General features: G+C 37.2%; 3 protein-coding genes across 3 annotated transcripts; 1 reads left to right on the forward strand and 2 right to left on the reverse strand.

Annotated features, from left to right (window-relative positions):
• Window positions 1-89: 89 nt before the first annotated feature.
• On the reverse strand, window positions 90-7,619 carry LOC141762991 (uncharacterized). Its single transcript, XM_074627229.1, has 4 exons — window positions 6,817-7,619; window positions 5,421-5,546; window positions 4,560-4,666; window positions 90-2,168 (listed from the first exon to the last, which is right to left on the reverse strand). Exons 1-4 carry the CDS (start codon window positions 7,178-7,180, stop codon window positions 2,064-2,066), a joined length of 702 nt encoding a protein of 233 aa, XP_074483330.1. The 5' UTR covers window positions 7,181-7,619; the 3' UTR covers window positions 90-2,063.
• Window positions 7,620-7,768: 149 nt separating this feature from the next.
• Window positions 7,769-13,318, reverse strand: LOC141762995 (V-set domain-containing T-cell activation inhibitor 1-like). Its single transcript, XM_074627233.1, has 4 exons — window positions 13,179-13,318; window positions 11,444-11,487; window positions 10,897-11,226; window positions 7,769-9,850 (listed from the first exon to the last, which is right to left on the reverse strand). The coding sequence occupies exons 1-4, from the start codon at window positions 13,193-13,195 to the stop codon at window positions 9,756-9,758; spliced, it is 486 nt and encodes a 161-aa protein (XP_074483334.1). The 5' UTR covers window positions 13,196-13,318; the 3' UTR covers window positions 7,769-9,755.
• An 845-nt stretch (window positions 13,319-14,163) lies between these two features.
• ackr3b (atypical chemokine receptor 3b) lies at window positions 14,164-20,489 on the forward strand. The gene is made up of 3 exons (XM_074627213.1): window positions 14,164-14,324; window positions 17,155-17,286; window positions 19,195-20,489. The coding sequence occupies exon 3, from the start codon at window positions 19,208-19,210 to the stop codon at window positions 20,336-20,338; it is 1,131 nt and encodes a 376-aa protein (XP_074483314.1). The 5' UTR covers window positions 14,164-14,324; window positions 17,155-17,286; window positions 19,195-19,207; the 3' UTR covers window positions 20,339-20,489.
• The last annotated feature ends 1,209 nt before the right edge of the window (window positions 20,490-21,698 follow it).

The raw sequence follows: 21,698 nt of genomic DNA on the forward strand, positions 1-21,698 counted from the left end.
ATATTAATGAGATTAAAGTGTGATTAGCCGACGTCGACCTCCTCAGGAACAGATTTAATCAAACAAACACTCCTCTTCACACGTTCACGTTACAGGAACTCGTTCTTTACTTGGCAACTTACAGAAGATAAACCTCCAGAAAGGTGTGATAATTAAAGCTTTTTGCAGTTTCCAAAGAAGAAGTGAGCTGGTTTACCCTCCACCAACGTCTGACCACAGAGCAGTCAGTCTCCTCCCACCGTGAAAACAGGAAAAAACAACCTAGATCACTCCCTCTACCAAAGCTTCAAGGCTGTTTTATCTCCAATATCACAGTTTTAGTTGCATCACTCGATACGCCGACGACTTTACCTTCTATACTGACGTCAGAATCATTAAAAACAAGGTTTAAATACTGTAAATCCTAATTTCAGTCATGATAACTTTAGAAATCTTGAACTTTATATGTTAGAAATAATCTCTACTGTCAGTAAATGTGTTCTTAAAAGATCAATTGTTACAATGAGAAAGTTTTAAATTTGTTTTCTTTGAAGACAGGTGAGGATTTTCCTCTGAAGAATTTCTTCTACCAAAAATATAAGAGAGAATATTTACAGAACTGAGATTTAGGTCAATAAAAAGAGGAACTTTATTAAGTATAACCACTGTGTATGAACCAACAACCCACCGACTGTAGTAGTTAATATCGGTCTGTCATTAGAGGAAGATAGAGATGTTTACTTTAATGATTCAAGCCTGAAGTTTCAACACTTTGGAAACAGTTGAAAAGTTTAATTTAAATACTGCTGAATAATGAAAACATAAATACAGTCAGAGGGTTTAAAGCTGCTGACGAAGCAGGACGTGGTTTACAGTAACTGACTCATCCCAGTCTGAAGATCTGAGGTCATCTAAAAGTTAAAGAGACGGACAAAAACAGAGTTGTATTAACGTTGTAAACAGACGACATCATGCAGGTTCAATAGAAACTCCTTCAGCTCATGTCAGCAGCGACCGGCCGGCCTCAGGGAGGATACGACTGCGGTCGCAGCTCTGACTAGAAGACAGGAAGTGAACGCCACAAGAGGCCGAGCTGATGTCAGACACACCGCCGTTACACAAATCACACCTCGACACCCGTCTGGGTTCACAGTCTGAGCATCAACACCTCGACTCCACCGGGCCGGAGAAACAAACTACGAACAAACACAAATACACAACCCAAAAAGATCTGAATAAATTAAAAAACAGTACGATAACATTATGATCATCAACTCCAGCTCGACCGCCCGGAACCGGTTCCTGAGCAGGTTTAAGGCGCTCCGGACCGGATTCACAACAACCAGAGGTCAAATATAAATACTGCAGCAGAGAGGACCAGAGTCCGGGGACCGTCCAGGCGTCCAGGCGTCCAGGTACCACCAGGAGTCCAGGCGTCGGGGGTACCGTTCAGGCGTCCAGGTACCACCAGGAGTCCATGCGTCGGGGGTACCGTTCAGGCGTTCAGGCGTCCAGGTACCACCAGGAGTCCAGGCGTCCAGGGTACCGTCCAGGAGTCCAGGCGTCTAGGTACTACCAGGAGTCCAGGCGTCCATGGTACCGTCCAGGCGTCCGGGTACCGTCCAGGAGTCCAGGCGTCTAGGTACCACCAGGAGTCCAGGCGTCCAGGGTACCGTCCAGGCGTCCAGGTACCACCAGGAGTCCAGGCGTCCAGGGTACCGTCCAGGCGTCCAGGTACCACCAGGAGTCCAGGCGTCCAGGGTACCGTCTAGGCGTCCGGGTACCGTCCAGGAGCCCAGGCGTCTTGGAGTCCAGGCGTCTAGGTACCACCAGGAGTCCAGGCGTCCATGGTTCAGGGTACCGTCCAGGCGTCTAGGTACCACCAGGAGTCCAGGCATCCATGGTTCAGGCGTCTAGGTACCACCAGGAGTCCAGGCGTCCATGGTTCAGGGTACCGTCCAGGCGTCTAGGTACCACCAGGAGTCCAGGCGTCCAGGAGTCCAGGCGTCTAGGTACCACCAGGAGTCCAGGCGTCCATGGTTCAGGGTACCGTCCAGGCGTCCAGGTATCAGTGGTTCCAGGTATCAGTGGTGTGGAGACGCGGTGGGTCGAGGCCGCTGGGCTTTGTGGTAAATACACTCTGGAGGAGGAGAAGCCGGCGGGGGGGATCTCAGCTGGATCTCCTCGTACTGAAACACACGGCAGCAGAACTGAGTTCACGAGTACTACTACTGATACTACTGATACTACTGATAGTACTGATAGTACTGATACTACTGATAGTACTGATAGTACTGATAGTACTGATAGTACTGATACTACTGATAGTACTGATAGTACTGATAGTACTGATACTACTGATACTACTGATAGTACTGATAGTACTGATAGTACTGATACTACTGATAGTACTGATAGTACTGATAGTACTGATAGTACTGATAGTACTGATAGTACTGATACTACTGATACTACTGATAGTACTGATAGTACTGATAGTACTGATACTACTGATAGTACTGATAGTACTGATAGTACTGATAGTACTGATACTACTGATACTACTGATAGTACTGATAGTACTGATAGTACTGATACTACTGATAGTACTGATACTACTGATACTACTGATAGTACTGATAGTACTGATACTACTGATAGTACTGATAGTACTGATACTACTGATAGTACTGATAGTACTGATACTACTGATACTACTGATACTACTGATAGTACTGATACTACTGATAGTACTGATAGTACTGATAGTACTGATAGTACTGATAGTACTGATACTACTGATACTACTGATAGTACTGATACTACTGATAGTACTGATACTACTGATAGTACTGATAGTACTGATAGTACTGATAGTACTGATACTACTGATACTACTGATAGTACTGATAGTACTGATAGTACTGATAGTACTGATACTACTGATAGTACTGATAGTACTGATAGTACTGATACTACTGATACTACTGATAGTACTGATAGTACTGATAGTACTGATACTACTGATAGTACTGATACTACTGATAGTACTGATAGTACTGATACTACTGATAGTACTGATAGTACTGATACTACTGATACTACTGATAGTACTGATACTACTGATACTACTGATAGTACTGATACTACTGATAGTACTGATACTACTGATAGTACTGATACTACTGATACTACTGATAGTACTGATACTACTGATAGTACTGATAGTACTGATACTACTGATACTACTGATAGTACTGATACTACTGATACTACTGATACTACTGATAGTACTGATAGTACTGATAGTACTGATAGTACTGATAGTACTGATACTACTGATACTACTGATAGTACTGATACTACTGATACTACTGATAGTACTGATACTACTGATAGTACTGATACTACTGATAGTACTGATACTACTGATACTACTGATAGTACTGATACTACTGATAGTACTGATAGTACTGATACTACTGATAGTACTGATAGTACTGATAGTACTGATAGTACTGATACTACTGATACTACTGATAGTACTGATAGTACTGATACTACTGATACTACTGATAGTACTGATACTACTGATACTACTGATACTACTGATAGTACTGATACTACTGATACTACTGATAGTACTGATACTACTGATAGTACTGATAGTACTGATACTACTGATAGTACTGATACTACTGATACTACTGATAGTACTGATACTACTGATAGTACTGATACTACTGATACTACTGATAGTACTGATACTACTGATACTACTGATAGTACTGATAGTACTGATAGTACTGATAGTACTGATAGTACTGATACTACTGATAGTACTGATACTACTGATACTACTGATAGTACTGATACTACTGATAGTACTGATACTACTGATAGTACTGATACTACTGATAGTACTGATAGTACTGATACTACTGATAGTACTGATAGTACTGATACTACTGATAGTACTGATAGTACTGATAGTACTGATACTACTGATACTACTGATAGTACTGATACTACTGATACTACTGATAGTACTGATACTACTGATAGTACTGATACTACTGATACTACTGATAGTACTGATACTACTGATACTACTGATACTACTGATAGTACTGATACTACTGATAGCAGCAGCACAACATAATGTCTTGCAGCGGTAGCAACAGTAACAGCAGTAGTGTTAGCAGCAGTGTTAGCAGTAATGTTAGCAACAGTAACAGCAGTAGTGTTAGCAGTAGTGTTAGCAGTAGTGTTAGCAGCAGTGTTAGCAGTAGTAGTGACAACAATTAGTAGTAGCATTTGCAGTACCAGTACCTGCTAGTAGAAGTAGCAGAAACTAGTAGAAACTAGTATCAGTAGTAATAACTAGTTGTAGAATTAGCAGTAGAACGGACTAATAGCAGCAGTAGGGATAACTAGTAGTAGCAGTAGTAAATAGTAGTAGAAGTAGTAATAACAAGTAGTAACATACTACTAGTAGTAGTAGTACTAGTACTAGTAGTAGTAGTAGTAGTAGTAGTTCTAGTAGTTCCATCATTAGCCCAGTAGTGCCAGATGTTTACCTGAGGCGTCTCCAGGGTCTGTGGGTCTTCATAGGTGAGAGGTGAAGGCTCATTCACCTCGTCGTTGTTCTTCTTCCTCTTCCAACACTGAAGAGTACAAAGTAACCCTGAAAACAGAACGCCAGGTGAGTCACCTTCACTCCTTCACTCCTTCACACCTTCACACCTTCACACCATCACTCCTTCACTCCTTCACTCCTTCACACCTTCACACCTTCACACCATCACTCCTTCACTCCTTCACACCTTCACACCATCACTCCTTCACTCCATCACTCCTTCACACCTTCACTCCTTCACTCCTTCACTCCTTCACACCTTCACTCCTTCACTCCTTCACACCTTCACTCCTTCACACCTTCACTCCTTCACTCCTTCACACCTTCACTCCTTCACACCTTCACACCTTCACTCCTTCACACCTTCACTCCTTCACTCCTTCACTCCTTCACTCCTTCACACCTTCACACCATCACTCCTTCACACCTTCACTCCTTCACTCCTTCACTCCTTCACTCCTTCACTCCTTCACACCTTCACACCATCACTCCTTCACACCTTCACTCCTTCACTCCTTCACACCTTCACTCCTTCACACCTTCACACCTTCACACCATCACTCCTTCACACCTTCACTCCTTCACTCCTTCACTCCTTCACTCCTTCACTCCTTCACTCCTTCACACCTTCACACCTTCACACCATCACTCCTTCACACCTTCACTCCTTCACTCCTTCACTCCTTCACTCCTTCACTCCTTCACACCTTCACTCCTTCACACCTTCACTCCTTCACTCCTTCACTCCTTCACACCTTCACACCTTCACTCCTTCACATCACTCAGGTTAAACCAGACTCACCTGTAATCACCAGGACCAGGACGCCGTTCAGGGCGAAGGAGCCGTAAACGACCAGCTGACCCGGACATCTGGTGCAGCTGTGCTGCTGCTGGTTGGAGTCGTTGGTGGATGGAGTGATGGGAACATCTGGAAAAAGAAAAGAAGGAAAGATGAACACAGAAAGCTGTAAAGTGTTTTTCTGTTTGGGGAAGTTACAAACATCCTGAGTAATGAAGAAGTCAGAGGTGTCCGGTCATTTCCTCTCAGGGTCTCGCAACCCAGATCTTCTATCTAATCTAGATCTTTGTAGATTATAAACTAGCGACTAACTTCATCAGAAACACCGGAGCAACGGTCAATATCTTTGTGATATTTTACTTATATTTGTATGATATTTTACTAATATATGTATATTTTACTAATATATTCATATTTTACTTATATTTGTATGATATTTTACTAATATATGTATATTTTACTAATATATTCATATTTTACTAATATTTTTGTGATATTTTACTAATATATGTATATTTTACTAATATATTCATATTTTACTAATATTTTTGTGATATTTTACTAATATTTGTATATTTTACTAATATATTCATATTTTACTAATATTTTTGTGATATTTTACTAATATTTGTATATTTTACTAATATATTCATGATATTGTACTAATATATTCATGATATTTTACTAATATTTTTGTGATATTTTACTAATATTTGCATATTTTACTAATATATTCATGATATTGTACTAATATATTTGTGATATTTTACTAATATTTGTATATTTTACTAATATTTTTGTGACATTTTACTAATATTTGCATATTTTACTAATATATTCATGATATTTTACTAATATTTTTGTGATATTTTACTAATATTTGCATATTTTACTAATATATTCATGATATTTTACTAATATTTTTGTGATATTTTACTAATATTTGCATATTTTACTAATATATTCATGATATTTTACTAATATATTTGTGATATTTTACTAATATTTGTATATTTTACTAATATATTCATGATATTTGACTTATATTCCACTTAAACATCCTGACAGACGAGCTCTCTAACCAGCCAGTTCTTTATATCTATTCATTCTAGAATACATAATACGCACTGACGCTAACGCGCTCTAGTTCTTATATAGTGGTCTAGTTGAAGTACGTATTCCAGCCTTCAGAATCCTGAACACAGAACGAATGAAAACCAGCGTACCGGCCTCCACCATGCAGAACTACGACCTTCAGTCTTTACACGTTTTCACTATTCTCCAACATTTAGAATGTGGTTAGAAACCAAACTGTGCTTTCCCTTTAAACCAAGATAATAATCATTAATACACGCAGCATTAACAAAATAAAAGCATCAGTTAAAGAGCCGGTTCTTACCTGAACGGAGGCGGAACGTTTCTACAATGGTGATGGTTTCACCTTCAGTCTTGCTGCCACAGAAGTAGAGCCTGTGATCCTCCGCTGTGACGTTGGTGACATTCATCTGGTTCCCCATGGCGATGTATTTGGTTTGGTTGGTAAAGGTGTCGCAGAACCTGACATCCTTGGGACCTTTATCAAAAGCTTTAGCGATGATCCCTTTGACCTGGCTGCGTATCTCAATGTACCAGTACACAGCTTTAGTGACATTCGAGCAGTCCAAGGTGGCGGTTTGACCCAGTGTCACCTTGACCTCGGTCAGGTTCTCGGCCTCGGCACACGACACCAGAACCAGCGAGAGAATCAACCAAAGAGGATCCATGATCAGAGACCAGAAGAGACCCGTCTGAAAGTGCTTCTGTCTTCACGGAGAGAGAGAAGAGAAGAGTGTTCTTCACTTCCTCTGTCACAGAGTGAAGAAGTTGTTTTCAGACCTGAAACCACAAATACCAAGAAAGTTTCATCACACGTGTGACGGCCGGACGTGAACTGGATCCGCCGCCGCCGCCTGCCCTCTACAGCAGGAAGCTGTGGCAGCGCTGTCGGGTTCACAGACCACGGATCTAAAGGGACTCTGGGAGGTCAATCAACCTGGAATACTAAAATATAAATACGTTATGAACTCACTCATTCACAAGAAAACAACTCTGACATTACAAAGTCTTACATTTACAATACAAACTGGAATGTTCTGAGATTATAAAGTCACACATTTGAGAGGAAATATTTAGAATTTCTGAGATTAAAGTCGTAAATTAACGGGAAAAAATAAAAAAATAATTATGAGAAAAAAATTCAAAATGTTCCGAGATTAAAGTCGTTAATTTACGGGGAGAAGAAATCACAAATTCACGAGATAAAAACTTGAATAAACCTCTGAGATTATAAAGAGAAAAAAACAAGCAAACAATTTTATTATCACATTTTATCTTTTTATTTCAGAATAAAACAAACTCAAACTCTCTTATTATTATTATTATTATTATTACATAATATAATATATATATATATATATATATATATATATATTATATATATATATATAATATCATTTATTATCATCATACTTTCCTTCTTGAGATGAATTAATAAATAAAGATGGTTCTTTAATAAATACTCAAAAAGCTGTTTGGCATCCCACGACTTCAAAGAGTCCTCTTAAAGTACTACTAGAACAGTAAACAGAAATAGAACCGACACGTATGAATGAAGTAAACAAAGTACTGCAACATGAATATACAGAACAGTGCTTCATGTAGTACTTCAACCACAACAATCCTGAGGCTTTTCCTACATTTCCCAAGATGCAACTGAGCTGAACTTCTTAAAGAGACTTAGCCGTTAACTGTTAGCCGTTAGCATCACCTAGAAGCTTATAGTGTTAGTGCAGAACAGAGACGCAGCTACGAGCCGTCAGATTTTACAAGATTAAAGTCCGACATTTACCAGAAGAAAAAATCTAAAGTTTACCACAAAACTCACAAATTTACCAGAAAAAAACTAGAATATTCTCCAAGATTATAAAATCATAAATTTAGGAGAAAAACTGAAATACTGTTCTTTCTCGTAAATGTATTACCTTATAACATCGGAGAAGAAGGACGTTTTTTTTCTGGTAAATTTACGACTTTAATCTGGTAAATTAATCTGAATATTAACTTGATATAAAATAAGAACAGAGGAAGAACACGCTATGATTATTAATATAATCTGTTCATGTTCATTTATCCAATAAAAAGACTTCAAAAAGAAACACTAAATATTAAACTGATGATGATATGAACAGCTGCCATGTTAAGATACGTTTCTTCTACAGTTATTGATTATTAGAATTATCAAACTATATTTTCTGTTAATTAACTTATTTGTTTTACTACGGAGGCCTTTTCCTGCTCAGGTCAGGGATTTATAAATTGTTTTTATTTGACTGAAATAAAGATATTTATGTGTATTATGTGTATATTTATACTCATGTAGTTTTCATTATTTATTTTAATTTAAATGTTTTATGTCCTTTTTTTTTCACGTCTTGGTAAAAAAACTTCTGTGTCAGAAATACATTTTAAAACTTCAAAGTGTCCTTCGTTTAGTGTTTTACATATTCATAAATACATAAATAAATATAAAAGATATATAAAAGGGACCTTCATCTGACTGTAAGTCACAATATCACGTAACATGTACCTCGCTTTATAGTAATAAAACATCAGAACTCAATAACTGGTCTGTCGTATGAAAGCAGCAACAAGATAAACTTCAGCTTTAAATTAATGTTAATTATTGGAACCTGCCAAAATCAAAAATAAATGAATAATTAAATAAATGACTCGATAAATAAATAAATAAATATGTCATTAGATAAAGCAAACATAATATTAAAAATAAAGAAAAGGATATTTCTATTTTAATTTGCTTCTTTGTTTATTTAACTTTGTTTTTTAATTCCCTTATTGATTTACTCTTCTATTAGATTTCACCTTTTATTCTATAATTTTTTTAATGTATTTATTTGTTTTTGCAATTTCTTATTTATTTTTTACATTTATTAATGTACTTTTGCATTTATTTTTATGTATTAAATTATTTAGCATTTATTTATTTATTTTTACATTTATTTATTTTTGCATTTTTTTTCTTCATTTTATATGTATTCTTAAATTGATGTACATATTTATGCTTTTTTTAAATCTTGAAGAAGAAGAAGAAGAAGAAGAAGAAGAAGAAGAAGAAGAAGAAGAAGACTGTTAACCGCTATCAGAACTCCGCTGTTAGAACTGGAGTTTAACGTTAAAGTTAAAGGGAGAGTCGAGATGTACCTGAACTATCCCTTTAACGTTGAGTTATTCATGAGATGATAATAACAGAAGTCTTCATAGTGTATTGTTTTAAACCAGCAGCTACATGTATATCAGAGAGAGAAGAAGAGGAAGCAGAACCATGAGGAAGGAGGTCGGTGTTACCGCGGTGATTCCTCTCGATGATTCAACTCGATCTGCAACACAAACAACCACCATACACTATAATCTATATATATACACTGTATATTATATATATCATTAACAGAACATGAGCAGCAGGGGGCAGCGTCACACCACACTGCATTATATATATATATACTTAAATGTAATAATCATTTCTATGGAGGAAGGAACTAAATGAATAAATGTCATTAAATATACCAAAAATAATATAAAAATAAAAGTAGCCTTTAATTAATTGATTAAATGTTTTAATTTGCTTCTTTATCTTTCTATTAATTCCCTTATTTATTTACTCTTGTTTAATTTTCCCTTTTATTTATTTATGTAATTATTTTTATATTTATTTGTTTTGCACCTATTTTTATTTATTCTACATTTCTTTTTAAATGTATGTATTCATTTATGTATTTATTTTGTTTAATGTATTTATTTATTTTTGCATTTATTTATTTTTAATATTATTTTGCTACATTTAATGACATTTATTTATTTATCAAGTCATTTATTTATTTATTTTAACATTATTTTTACTAGATTTAATGACAAATTTATATATTTATTCATGTATTTTTAATATTATTTTTGCTATATGTAATGACATCTATTTGTTTATTTATTCATTTATTTTAATATTATTTTGCAAGATTTAATGACATATTTATTTATATTTTTTTTACTATATTTAATAACACATTTATTTATTTATTGAGTCATTTATTTATTTTTAATATCATTTTTGGTAAATTTAAAGAAATATGTATTTATTTATCGAGTCATTTATTTATTTATTTTTCATATTATTTTTGCAAGATTTAATGACATATTTATCTTTTATTTAATTTTTTACTATATTTAATAACACATTTATTTATTTATCGAGTCATTTATTTATATATTTTTTATATTATTTTTGTTAAATTGAATGACATATTTATTTATTTATTTATTGATGTATATTCTATGTTGCCAGGCTGCGTCCTCCATCTACAGTATACAGTATATAGATCAGTTAAACAGTCAGACAGGAGAGTCGTGTCGTGGTGAGTGTGAGACAGACCTGAGACATTGAGCGTGACGCGCTGCTCGAAGCTCAGCGAGGGGATGTGACACTCGTACGGGCCGCTGTCGGACTTCTGGACGTCCTTCATCACGATGGAGAAGTTGCCCCTACTGTACTGCTCCTCCTTCCAAACCACTCGACCTTTGAACTCGGCGCTCTGGGTCGAGAGGTCGGGGGCCTTGTCTCGGATGTCCAGCACAATGTTGTCGCTCCGGTCCCTCCAGAAGACGGGGACGCTGTCCTGTAGACGGTCGGGCTTGCTGTAGATGCACGGCAGCAGGACGGCGTCTCCGACGGACGCCTGGACTACTTTCATCTGGCAGCTCACTGAGAGAGCACGCCAGCGTTACCGTACGTGGGTTTACCCTCATGATTAATACATTCAACATTAAATTAATAAAGTTATTGTTATTGTTAATATTATATTTATATGTTTATTAAAATGGACTTAAACGTCCTCCAGAACAGCAGATATATTTATAGTGTTTTTATCTGCTCTGATAAAACATGTATATTCATATTTATTCATATATAAATGACTCACCAGTGTCCAGTCTGTGAAACAGGAACACGACGAAGAGAATCAAACTGTGGACAAACAACACAAGTTCACGTTAAATCAGCTGAAACTGTGAAACACTTTAACTTTAAGTCACTACATTTCACTTTAATCTGTCACCTGAAGTTCACAGAGACATTTAATTACATATTCATTTATCCACTCATTCATTTATTTTTAATATTAGTTTTGCTACATTTAATTACATATTTATTTACTGGGTCATTTATTTATTCGTTTATTTTTGCACTTATTTCTTATTTATTTCTCATTCTGCTTCATTTACATAATGAGGCAGAAAAGTAAAAAGAAAAAATACAGAAATATATAAGTTTGGAGAAATAAATGAAGGGTGAAATGTAAAGAGAAAATCCTGCAGAAATTAATAAATAAATGCCGGTTTATGCTGCTTATTGTGATTTATTTAAATCTATAAATCTGACTGACTGAGTGAGTAAACTCCAGATATGCATAATGTGCGAGTATATTAATAATGTAATGTATAGGTATGTGAAAGTGAAAGTCAAACAGACATTAATGGAAGAAGTCTGAATGTCTGAGATGATCTATATGAAGGTTGATTTATAACTACTATTAGAGTTAAATGATCTTATCTTTCTGTTCATACACCAGCTTCTAGTTTCATTATTTATGTGTGTAAACAACTGCAGGAATGTCACCACAGACACCAGTTAGTAATACTACAGATATATAAATACTGTAATCAATCACCTCCTTACACGGTGATTAACACACATTTATTTACATGAAAACCTTCCAGGTTGATACTTTAAATTACACATATCTGAAATACATATCCAGTCCGTCTATTAAACATTAAAACACACACTAATACTTTAATCTGAGATACATCTTAAATGTTGTTTTGACTAGTACTGTCACAGATGTATATATCTTGAATGTTACTGTGGATTTATTAATTACCATTATGACTAGGAGTCAGATATATATATATGTATATATATATATATATACATATATATATATATACATATGTGTATATACATACATACATACATACATACACATATATATGTATGTATATATAGATATACATACATATATATGTGTGTATACATATATATATACACATACACACAGGAGTATATATACATATATATATGTGTATGTATATATACTCCTGTGTGTTACATTATAACATTTAGACCGAGCCCACCAGGGTCCAGCCAATAAATGACACATTTAAGGATTTAAAGATAACTTAAATGTAGTTTTGACTCGTACTGTCACAGATGTATATATCTTAAATGTTACTGTGGATATATTAATTACCATTATGACTAGGAGTGACAGATAGCAGTGAGGTTACAGTTAGTCATTTATATATATTTATATATATATATATATGTATATATGTGTTACATTATAACATTTAGACTGAACCAGCTCAACCAGAGTCCAGCCAATTAATTACACATTTAAGGACCGTTAAGTTATTAAACTATAAAATAATAAAATAGCCCTTTAAACGTCACCTAGTTATATAACATGACGCTGGGCTGAATTCGGCTATTTAAAAAGTGACCTAGAGTGACCTAAAGTGACCTTAAACAAAAACACTTTCACTTCCCCTAGTTAGCTTAGCTTAGCATAGTTAGCATAGTTAGCTTAGTTAGCTTAGTTCTCTGTGTTTCTATCTGTTCCACTCTGATTCTTTACTCTACTTCCGGTCACCAACCTGGGTGAACTGGTCATTCTGGTCCAGATGTCGTCCTCTGGTCCCAAAATAGATTAAACCACTTTATACACAACTACTAGTTACTAAATGGTTACTCTGGTTACCACGTTGACGTATTCGTCACCGCGACGTCACATCCGTCTCCACCAGCTCTGACGTCACGTAGCTAAACATCACAATGGATCAGATATTGTCATGTGAAATTACTGTCATTCCCTTGCGTGGTCTTTTTTTATTATTTATTTATTTATTTATTTATTTATTTATATATTTTTATATTTTTATTTTATGTTGGTTTTATTTCATTTCTGTTGTCCTTTTATGTTGGTCACCGCTCTTTGTTTATGTTTTCGCTATGCTTCTTCTGTATGTAAATTATTTTAATGTTTTCTGCCGTTACTATGGATACTGTCATTTTGAAATAAAAAAATAAATAAAAATTCACAATGGATCAGAGATGTTTGTTACTTGTACATTTCTTTTTAAATGTATGTATTCATTTATGTATTTATTTTTATAATTTTTTAATGTATTTATTTATATTTGCATTTATTTATTTTTAATATTATTTTTGCTACATTTAATGACATATTTATTTATTTATCAAGTCATTTATTTATTTATTTTAACATTATTTTTACTAGATTTAATGACAAATTTATTCATGTATTTTTAATATTATTTTTGCTATATTTAATGACATGTTTATTTATTTATTTTTAATAATATTTTTGCTATATGTAATGACATTTATTTGTTTACTTATTTATTTATTTTAAATATTATTTTTGCAAGATTTAATGACATATTTATTCATTCATGTAATTTAATTTATGTTTTCGCAATGCTTCTTCTGTATGTAAATGATGTTGATGTTTTCTGACGTTACTATGGATACTGTCATTTTGAAATAATAATAAAAGCTCCCACTGGATCAGAGATGTTTGTTACCTGCTGTCAGTGTCAGAGCTAACAAGCCCACATGTTCCCGGTATCAGACAGAGTTGCACGGTGAAAGCGAGGCTTAAGGGAAACCGATCTAAAGGCACATTACAGAAGCAAAGACGAGGTTTTGTTGCGGTGACGTTTCTGAAATGAGCAGTGGTTAAAGGTAGTGATGGAGAGATGACGCTTTCCAGCTAATTGGTTCGTTAAAGGGTTCATTTCATTTCTCTCATCTTCATGTGAACATGAAATGCTTTGGGGGCTGTAAACAGGCTCCATAATGTTGTCTGTGGTGTTTTCAGCCTGTATTTGTTTATATTTAATCATATTTTACATTAAAAGTGTGCCGAATTATCTATTAACACCTCCTGTCCTCAGTGGACTCATGGATGAACAGACTACTATCACCGGATCACTGTGAGACTGAAGACAACTTAAAAACATGATCATTCTCAATGGAGTTCTGCAGCGTCTCTTTTCTCTGATTTCTAAGTGGATTTCTGGACGTTTATTGTGGAAGAACACCAGAGATGACATCCTACATCAGAATACATCAGAATAAATTAGAAATTATCAGTCTCCGTCAGGAAACGCTGGAAACGTCCCCGTAGAGTCTCTGCACACACAAAACAGAAAGGATTCATGCATTTATATTGTTTGTTTATTTTGATTTCTGTAGTTCAGGACAAATTAAACAAATAGAATTAATGTTTAATAATAAAAGAAAACAAAATAAATAAAACATGTGGAGAAATATAAAGAGAAATAATTAAATAAATAAAATTTGTGAAAATAAATTAACAGAAGCCAATAAATAGATAATAAAAATAAAAGAAAACTATAAATAGACAAATATAATAATTTGAACAATTAATAAAGAAAGGCAGACTAAAAATAATCTGAATAAATAACTACAAACATGAAATATAGTCCACACTGAATAAGTCAAATTAAACTCTAAATTAAAAGTAGTAAATGTAAATAAAAATAATGACAGACAAATAAATAAATATATAAATAACAAACTTAATAAATAAAAATGTCAAATCCCATACATAAGTAAATAAAATAAAATAATAGATGCATATAATAATTAGATTACTTAGTAAAAAGTAAGACTAAAAATAATATAAAATCTGAATAAATCATTAGAAACATAAAATATGATATATATATATATATATATATATATATATAGTTCACACTTTATCAGTCTAATTAAACTCTAAATACTCATATTAAAAATACTGACAAACAAATAAATAATATACATAAGTAAATAAATAAATAAAAATCTCAACTTCCATACATAATTAAATAAATAAATAAGTTAATTAATTAATTAATAAATTAATTAAAATATCAACTTCCATACGTAAATAAATAAATAAATAAATAAACTTCCATACATAAGTAAATAAAATAAAATAAATAAAACATTCAACACAAACATTATTTCCTGTTTCCATCAAGAGAAACCAGTTAAACCAGTTAAGATACTGTCAGGAGGAGGAGGAGGAGGAAGAGGAGGAGGTCTTCATCAGGTCTAAAAGGCTCCTCAAGGTCAAAGGTCAAAGCCGATCGATAGCTTCCGATTGGCTGTATTGACTTCTGCCAGACTTCATTCAACACGTCCACTAATTCACTGTTTTACTGCGTCTAGCAGCCGTAAAGAACCACTAGAAGATGGGTTCCTCTGACCTTTGACCTCTGATGGACTCTTAGTCTAATGAAGGATCCTTTTAAGACTAAAAGATTAAAATATAAGTTACTTCTAATATTATTATATATTTGACTGTTTTTATCTCTAAATGTTAATATGAACATTAAATCCTCCTTAAACTGTGAATCTGCTGACTGCTGGTCCATCAGGGACCATCAGGGACCATCAGGGTCCATCAGGGACCATCAGGGACCATCAGGGTCCATCAGGACCATCAGGGTCCATCAGGACCATCAGGTCCATCAGGGTCTTCAGGTCCCATCTCTCTGTGGGCGTCTCTTCTTCTCTTCTTCTCTTCTTCTGTGTTTCTGTGTTTCTGTGCAGTGGACAGGATTTATGATTCACGTGATCGTTCCTAACCCTCCTGTTGTTTGTTCAAACTTTATTTAGAGACAAATTAATATATTTGATCTGATATTCATTGTTTTTGGACACATTTGCTTTGATTGACCTTTATTGTATTTATTTTCTATATTTTTTTTAATTTATTTTTAGATACTTTATAGTTTAAATAATTTTTTTCCATTATATTAATTGTTTTATTCTTTATTAAATAATTCTATTTTTGATGTGTTAATTTTTACGTTATATTATGTTTTTGTAATAATTACTTTATTTTTATTTCAAGTTTCTAAATATATTTTTATGTTTTATTCATTTGTTATTTTAATTTAGTTTTATTTGTTTTTATTAAATTTTTGGATGTGTTTATATATTTTGATAATAATAATATAATATTTGTATAGTATATTAATTTTTAATCTACAACAATTTATTTTTTATTAGATTAATATAGTTGGATTAAATATACTGTAAATGTATTTTATCTTTATTTTTTTACATATTTATTTTTATATTCTTATTGAATTCTATTTTTAGATGTTTCTTTTATATATATATATATATATATATATATATATATATATTTATTTATATATGTAATGGTATCACATTTAATTTAAAAAATATATTTTATTCAATTATTATATTTTTATTAAATATATTTTTATTTAAAATTGTATTTAATTTCTTATTCATATTCATTTTGAATCTTTATTAAATTATTTAACTCTATTTTTATATGTTAATTTTATATTTTTTTAGTTGTTATATGTAATAGTATCACATTTAATTTAAAAAAAATATTTCATTAAATTATTATATTTTGATTAAATATATTTTAATTTAAACTTTAGAAAGTGAAAATGATGACTTTTATCAGTAATATAACTGCATGAGTTTTTGACCATCAGGTCTTCAGGTCCCATCAGGGTCTCTGTGGGCGTCTCTTCTTCTGTTGTTTAACAGCAGAGTCAGAGGGGGGGCCGGTCAGTCCTCCTCAGTCCTCCTCGGTCTCTGCTGGAGGAGCCGAACTCTCTAACCCGCCTCAGAACCCGGATTAAACCCGGATTAACCAGCCCAACCTCTGCTGCTTCACCAGTAAGTGCTTTCAACTCTTTAAACACTCAGAAACTAAACGGAGTTTGGCTCCCTGTCTCGTGTGTCTGCTCTCTACCGCAGTTCCAATGCCTCCAGCCAGACTCCCTTTAGAAAACGGTCGTTTTTATAAGTTTTCACACACAAGCAATGGAATTTACAAGTATAAGTAGATTATTAAATGTTAATAGTCATCATGTATGTCCTCTGGTGTATTCGGCATACTAGTCTTCTACCAAACACCACCTAGTCTTAGTGGTCCACTAAACTTCCCACGGCATAGAGTTGTTATTAAACTTCCTGTGATGGGGATGAAATGTGAGCCGAAATGAAGCCTGCATCATATTTGTTATTTAAAAGTCTTAATAGATGTGTTGTAAACTATTTAAAGTTTTTCAATTCGAAAATAAATCTTAATTTGATGATTTTATAACGGAGTTTTGAACTCGCCTTAGTTCACATTGTAATTTAAGGTGAGAAAAAGACTTCCATCCAGACTCCCTTTAGAAAAGTGTAATTTCTATAAGTTTTCACACACAAGCAATGGAATTTAAATCTGTAGGAAGATTATTAAATGTTATTAGTAATCATGTATGTCCTCTGGTGTATTCGGCATACTAGTCTTCTACCAAACACCACCTAGTCTTAGTGGTCCACTAAACTTCCCACGGCATAGAGTTGTTATTAAACTTCCTGTGATGGGGATGAAATGTGATGAAATGTGATGAAATGTGATGAAATGTGAGCCGAATTGAAGCCTGCATCATAATTGTTATTTAAAAGTCTTAATAGATGATTATAACCTGTTGTAACGTTTCTGAATGAGGTAAAACTCCTTAAATGTGAAGATTTTTAAACGGAGTTTGGTGACTGGGTCTTGGTGGCTGCTGCTGCTGCTGCTGCTTTTCAAACAGGAGTCAGACTGATTATTTTATGGCACCTGAAGTGCTCTCAGCTGCTTTACAGTGTTTTGATGGTGCATTCAGGAGCCAGCCTCCCAGCTGGATTTAACATTGAATGGGAGCTCTGGTTTCACTGTGTGTGTGTGTGTGTGTGTGTGTGTGTGTGTGTGTGTGTGTGTGTGGATTCTACTTTTATTTTGAAGGTTCGTGACCTTTCAGTTTAAAGTCTCCTGTTGAGTTTTTGAGCTGAAGGTTCAATAAAACTCCTCCTCCTCCTCCTCCTCTAACCTCTCCTCCTCCTCCTCCTCCTCTAACCTCTCCTCCTCCTCCTCCTCCTCCTCTAACCTCTCCTCCTCCTCCTCCTCCTCCTCTTTCTCCTCCTCCTCCTCTAACCTCTCCTCCTCCTCCTCCTCCTCCTCCTCTAACCTCTCCTCCTCTTCCTCCTCCTCCTCCTCCTCCTCCTCTAACCTCTCCTCCTCCTCCTCCTCCTCCTCCTCTAACCTCTCCTCCTCTTCCTCCTCCTCCTCCTCCTCCTCCTCTAACCTCTCCTCCTCCTCCTCCTCCTCCTCCTCTAACCTCTCCTCCTCTTCCTCCTCCTCCTCCTCCTCCTCCTCTAACCTCTCCTCCTCCTCCTCCTCCTCCTCTAACCTCTCCTCCTCCTCCTCCTCCTCCTCTAACCTCTCCTCCTCCTCCTCCTCCTCCTCTAACCTCTCCTCCTCCTCCTCCTCCTCCTCTAACCTCTCCTCCTCCTCCTCATTAACTGAGCTGAACTCAGTATTGATCAGTGATCAGACACACTGAGGTTATTGTTCATCAGTGTTTCCTGTCACTTCAAAAGGTTTCAGTTTATTAATGACGTCTGGATCGTTTGACCTCTGACCTCTGACCTCCAAACATCCGTCCATCTGTCGGTCGGCGTTTTATGACCTGCTGACATCATCAAGAAGAAGAAGAAGAAGAAGAAGAAGGAGGCGGCGTCGCTAACCGTTGTTTTCTTCTTCTCTTCCAGCGTCCTCATCATCATGAGTCTGAGCGCCAGCGACCTCACGGAGCTCATGGAGCTGTGGGAGGAGCTAAACCTGACCGCCGCCGACCACTCCAACCTGTCCCACGTGGAGACGCTGCTGTGCTCCGGCGCCGCCGTCAGCCACGCCGCCTTCCTCCACGTCCTCTCCGTCCTCTACGTCTTCATCTTCCTGGTGGGCCTCGCCGCCAACGCCCCGGTGGTGTGGGTCAACCTGCGCTCCGACAACCGGAACCGCTACGAGACGCACCTGTACATCCTGAACCTGGCGGTGGCCGACCTGTGCGTGGTGGGCACGCTGCCGGTGTGGGTGAGCTCGCTGCTGCAGGGCGGGCACTGGCCGTTCGGAGACGCCGTCTGTAAACTCACCCACCTGGTCTTCAGCGTCAACCTGTTCGGCAGCATCTTCTTCCTCACCTGCATGAGCGTGGACCGCTACCTGTCCGTCACGCTGTTCGCCAACGACCCCGACGGCCGCGGGAAGAAGGTGGTGCGACGGCTGATCTGCGTCCTGGTTTGGGCGCTGGCGCTGGCGGCGTCCGTTCCCGACACCTACTTCCTGCAGGCGGTCAAGTCGTCGCACCGCGACGGCGCCGTGTGTCGGCCGGTGTACCCGTCCGACAACCCTCGGGAGTGGATGGCGGGCGTCCAACTGAGCTTCATCGCGCTCGGCTTCGCCATCCCTTTCCCCGTCATCGCCGTCTTCTACCTGCTCCTGGCGGCGGCGATCCCCCCCGGCTCGGACCGGGAGCGCCGCGTCAGCCGGCGGATCGTCCTCACCTACATCGTGGTGTTCCTGGTGTGCTGGCTACCGTTCCACGCCGTCCTCCTTCTGGACACGCTGTCGCTGCTCAACGTCCTGCCCTTCAGCTGCCGGCTGGAGAACTTCCTGGACGTGGCGCTGCACCTGACGCAGTGCTTCTCGCTGCTCCACTGCTGCATCAACCCCGTCCTCTACGGCGTCCTGCACAGGAACTACCGCCTAGACCTCATGAAGGCCTTCATCTTCAAGTACTCCACCAAGACCGGGCTCGCCAGGCTCATCGACGGCTCGCAGGCCTCCGAGACCGACGGCTCGCTGGTGGCGACGGACAACGGCGTCCCCATGGCAACGCTTCTGAAGACCTGAGAACTCTCCTTAAGACCTGAGAACTCTTCTGAAGACCTGAGAACTCTCCTTAAGACCTGAGAACTCTTCTGAAGACCTGAGAACTCTCCTTAAGACCTGAGAACTCTTCTGAAGACCTGAGAACTCTTCTGAAGACCTGAGAACTCTCCTCAAGACCTGAGAACGCTTCTGAAGACCTGAGAACTCTCCTCAAGACCTGAGAACTCTCCTTAAGACCTGAGAACTCTCCTCAAGACCTGAGAACTCTCCTCAAGACCTGAGAACTCTCCTCAAGACCTGAGAACTCTCCTCAAGACCTGAGAACTCTCCTCAAGACCTGAGAACTCTCCTTAAGACCTGAGAACTCTCCTCAAGACCTGAGAACTCTCCTCAAGACCTGAGAACTCTCCTCAAGACCTGAGAACTCTCCTCAAGACCTGAGAACTCTTCTGAAGACCTGAGAACTCTTCTGAAGACCTGAGAACTCTTCTGAAGACCTGAGAACTCTACTGAAGACCTGAGAACGCTTCTGAAGACCTGAGAACTCTTCTGAAGACCTGAGAACTCTACTGAAGACCTGAGAACGCTTCTGAAGACCTGAGAACGCTTCTGAAGACCTGAGAACTCTCCTTAAGACCTGAGAACGCTTCTGAAGACCTGAGAACTCTACTGAAGACCTGAGAACGCTTCTGAAGACCTGAGAACTCTACTGAAGACCTGAGAACGCTTCTGAAGACCTGAGAACTCTCCTTAAGACCTGAGAACGCTTCTGAAGACCTGAGAACTCTACTGAAGACCTGAGAACGCTTCTGAAGACCTGAGAACTCTTCTCAAGACCTGAGAACTCTTCTCAAGACCTGAGAACTCTACTGAAGACCTGAGAACTCTACTGAAGACCTGAGAACGCTTCTGAAGACCTGAGAACGCTTCTGAAGACCTGAGAACTCTTCTCAAGACCTGAGAACGCTTCTGAAGACCTGAGAACGCTTCTGAAGACCTGAGAACTCTTCTGAAGACCTGAGAACTCTCCTCAAGACCTGAGAACTCTCCTTAAGACCTGAGAACTCTCCTCAAGACCTGAGAACTCTCCTCAAGACCTGAGAACTCTCCTCAAGACCTGAGAACTCTCCTCAAGACCTGAGAACTCTCCTCAAGACCTGAGAACTCTCCTCAAGACCTGAGAACTCTCCTCAAGACCTGAGAACTCTCCTCAAGACCTGAGAACTCTCCTCAAGACCTGAGAACTCTTCTGAAGACCTGAGAACTCTTCTGAAGACCTGAGAACTCTTCTGAAGACCTGAGAACTCTACTGAAGACCTGAGAACGCTTCTGAAGACCTGAGAACTCTTCTGAAGACCTGAGAACTCTACTGAAGACCTGA

The sequence above is a fragment of the Sebastes fasciatus genome, chromosome 24, assembly GCF_043250625.1.
Source record: "Sebastes fasciatus isolate fSebFas1 chromosome 24, fSebFas1.pri, whole genome shotgun sequence".
In the NCBI taxonomy this organism is placed as follows: domain Eukaryota; kingdom Metazoa; phylum Chordata; class Actinopteri; order Perciformes; family Sebastidae; genus Sebastes; species Sebastes fasciatus.

Bases quoted from the DNA above. Each gene is read 5' to 3' on its own strand.
- ackr3b (XM_074627213.1), top strand. From the start codon at position 19,208: ATGAGTCTGAGCGCCAGCGACCTCACGGAGCTCATGGAGCTGTGGGAG.
- LOC141762995 (XM_074627233.1), bottom strand. The intron at 11,227-11,443 runs GTGAGTCATTTA...GTGCTCTCTCAG, and splicing joins GTTTCACAGACTGGACACTG to TGAGCTGCCAGATGAAAGTA. The intron at 9,851-10,896 runs GTCTGTCTCACA...TTTGTGTTGCAG, and splicing joins CGTCACGCTCAATGTCTCAG to ATCGAGTTGAATCATCGAGA.
- LOC141762991 (XM_074627229.1), bottom strand. From the start codon at position 7,180: ATGGATCCTCTTTGGTTGATTCTCTCGCTGGTTCTGGTGTCGTGTGCC. The intron at 4,667-5,420 runs GTGAGTCTGGTT...TTCTGTTTTCAG, and splicing joins CCTGGTCCTGGTGATTACAG to GGTTACTTTGTACTCTTCAG. The intron at 2,169-4,559 runs GTAAACATCTGG...CGTGTGTTTCAG, and splicing joins AGACCCTGGAGACGCCTCAG to TACGAGGAGATCCAGCTGAG.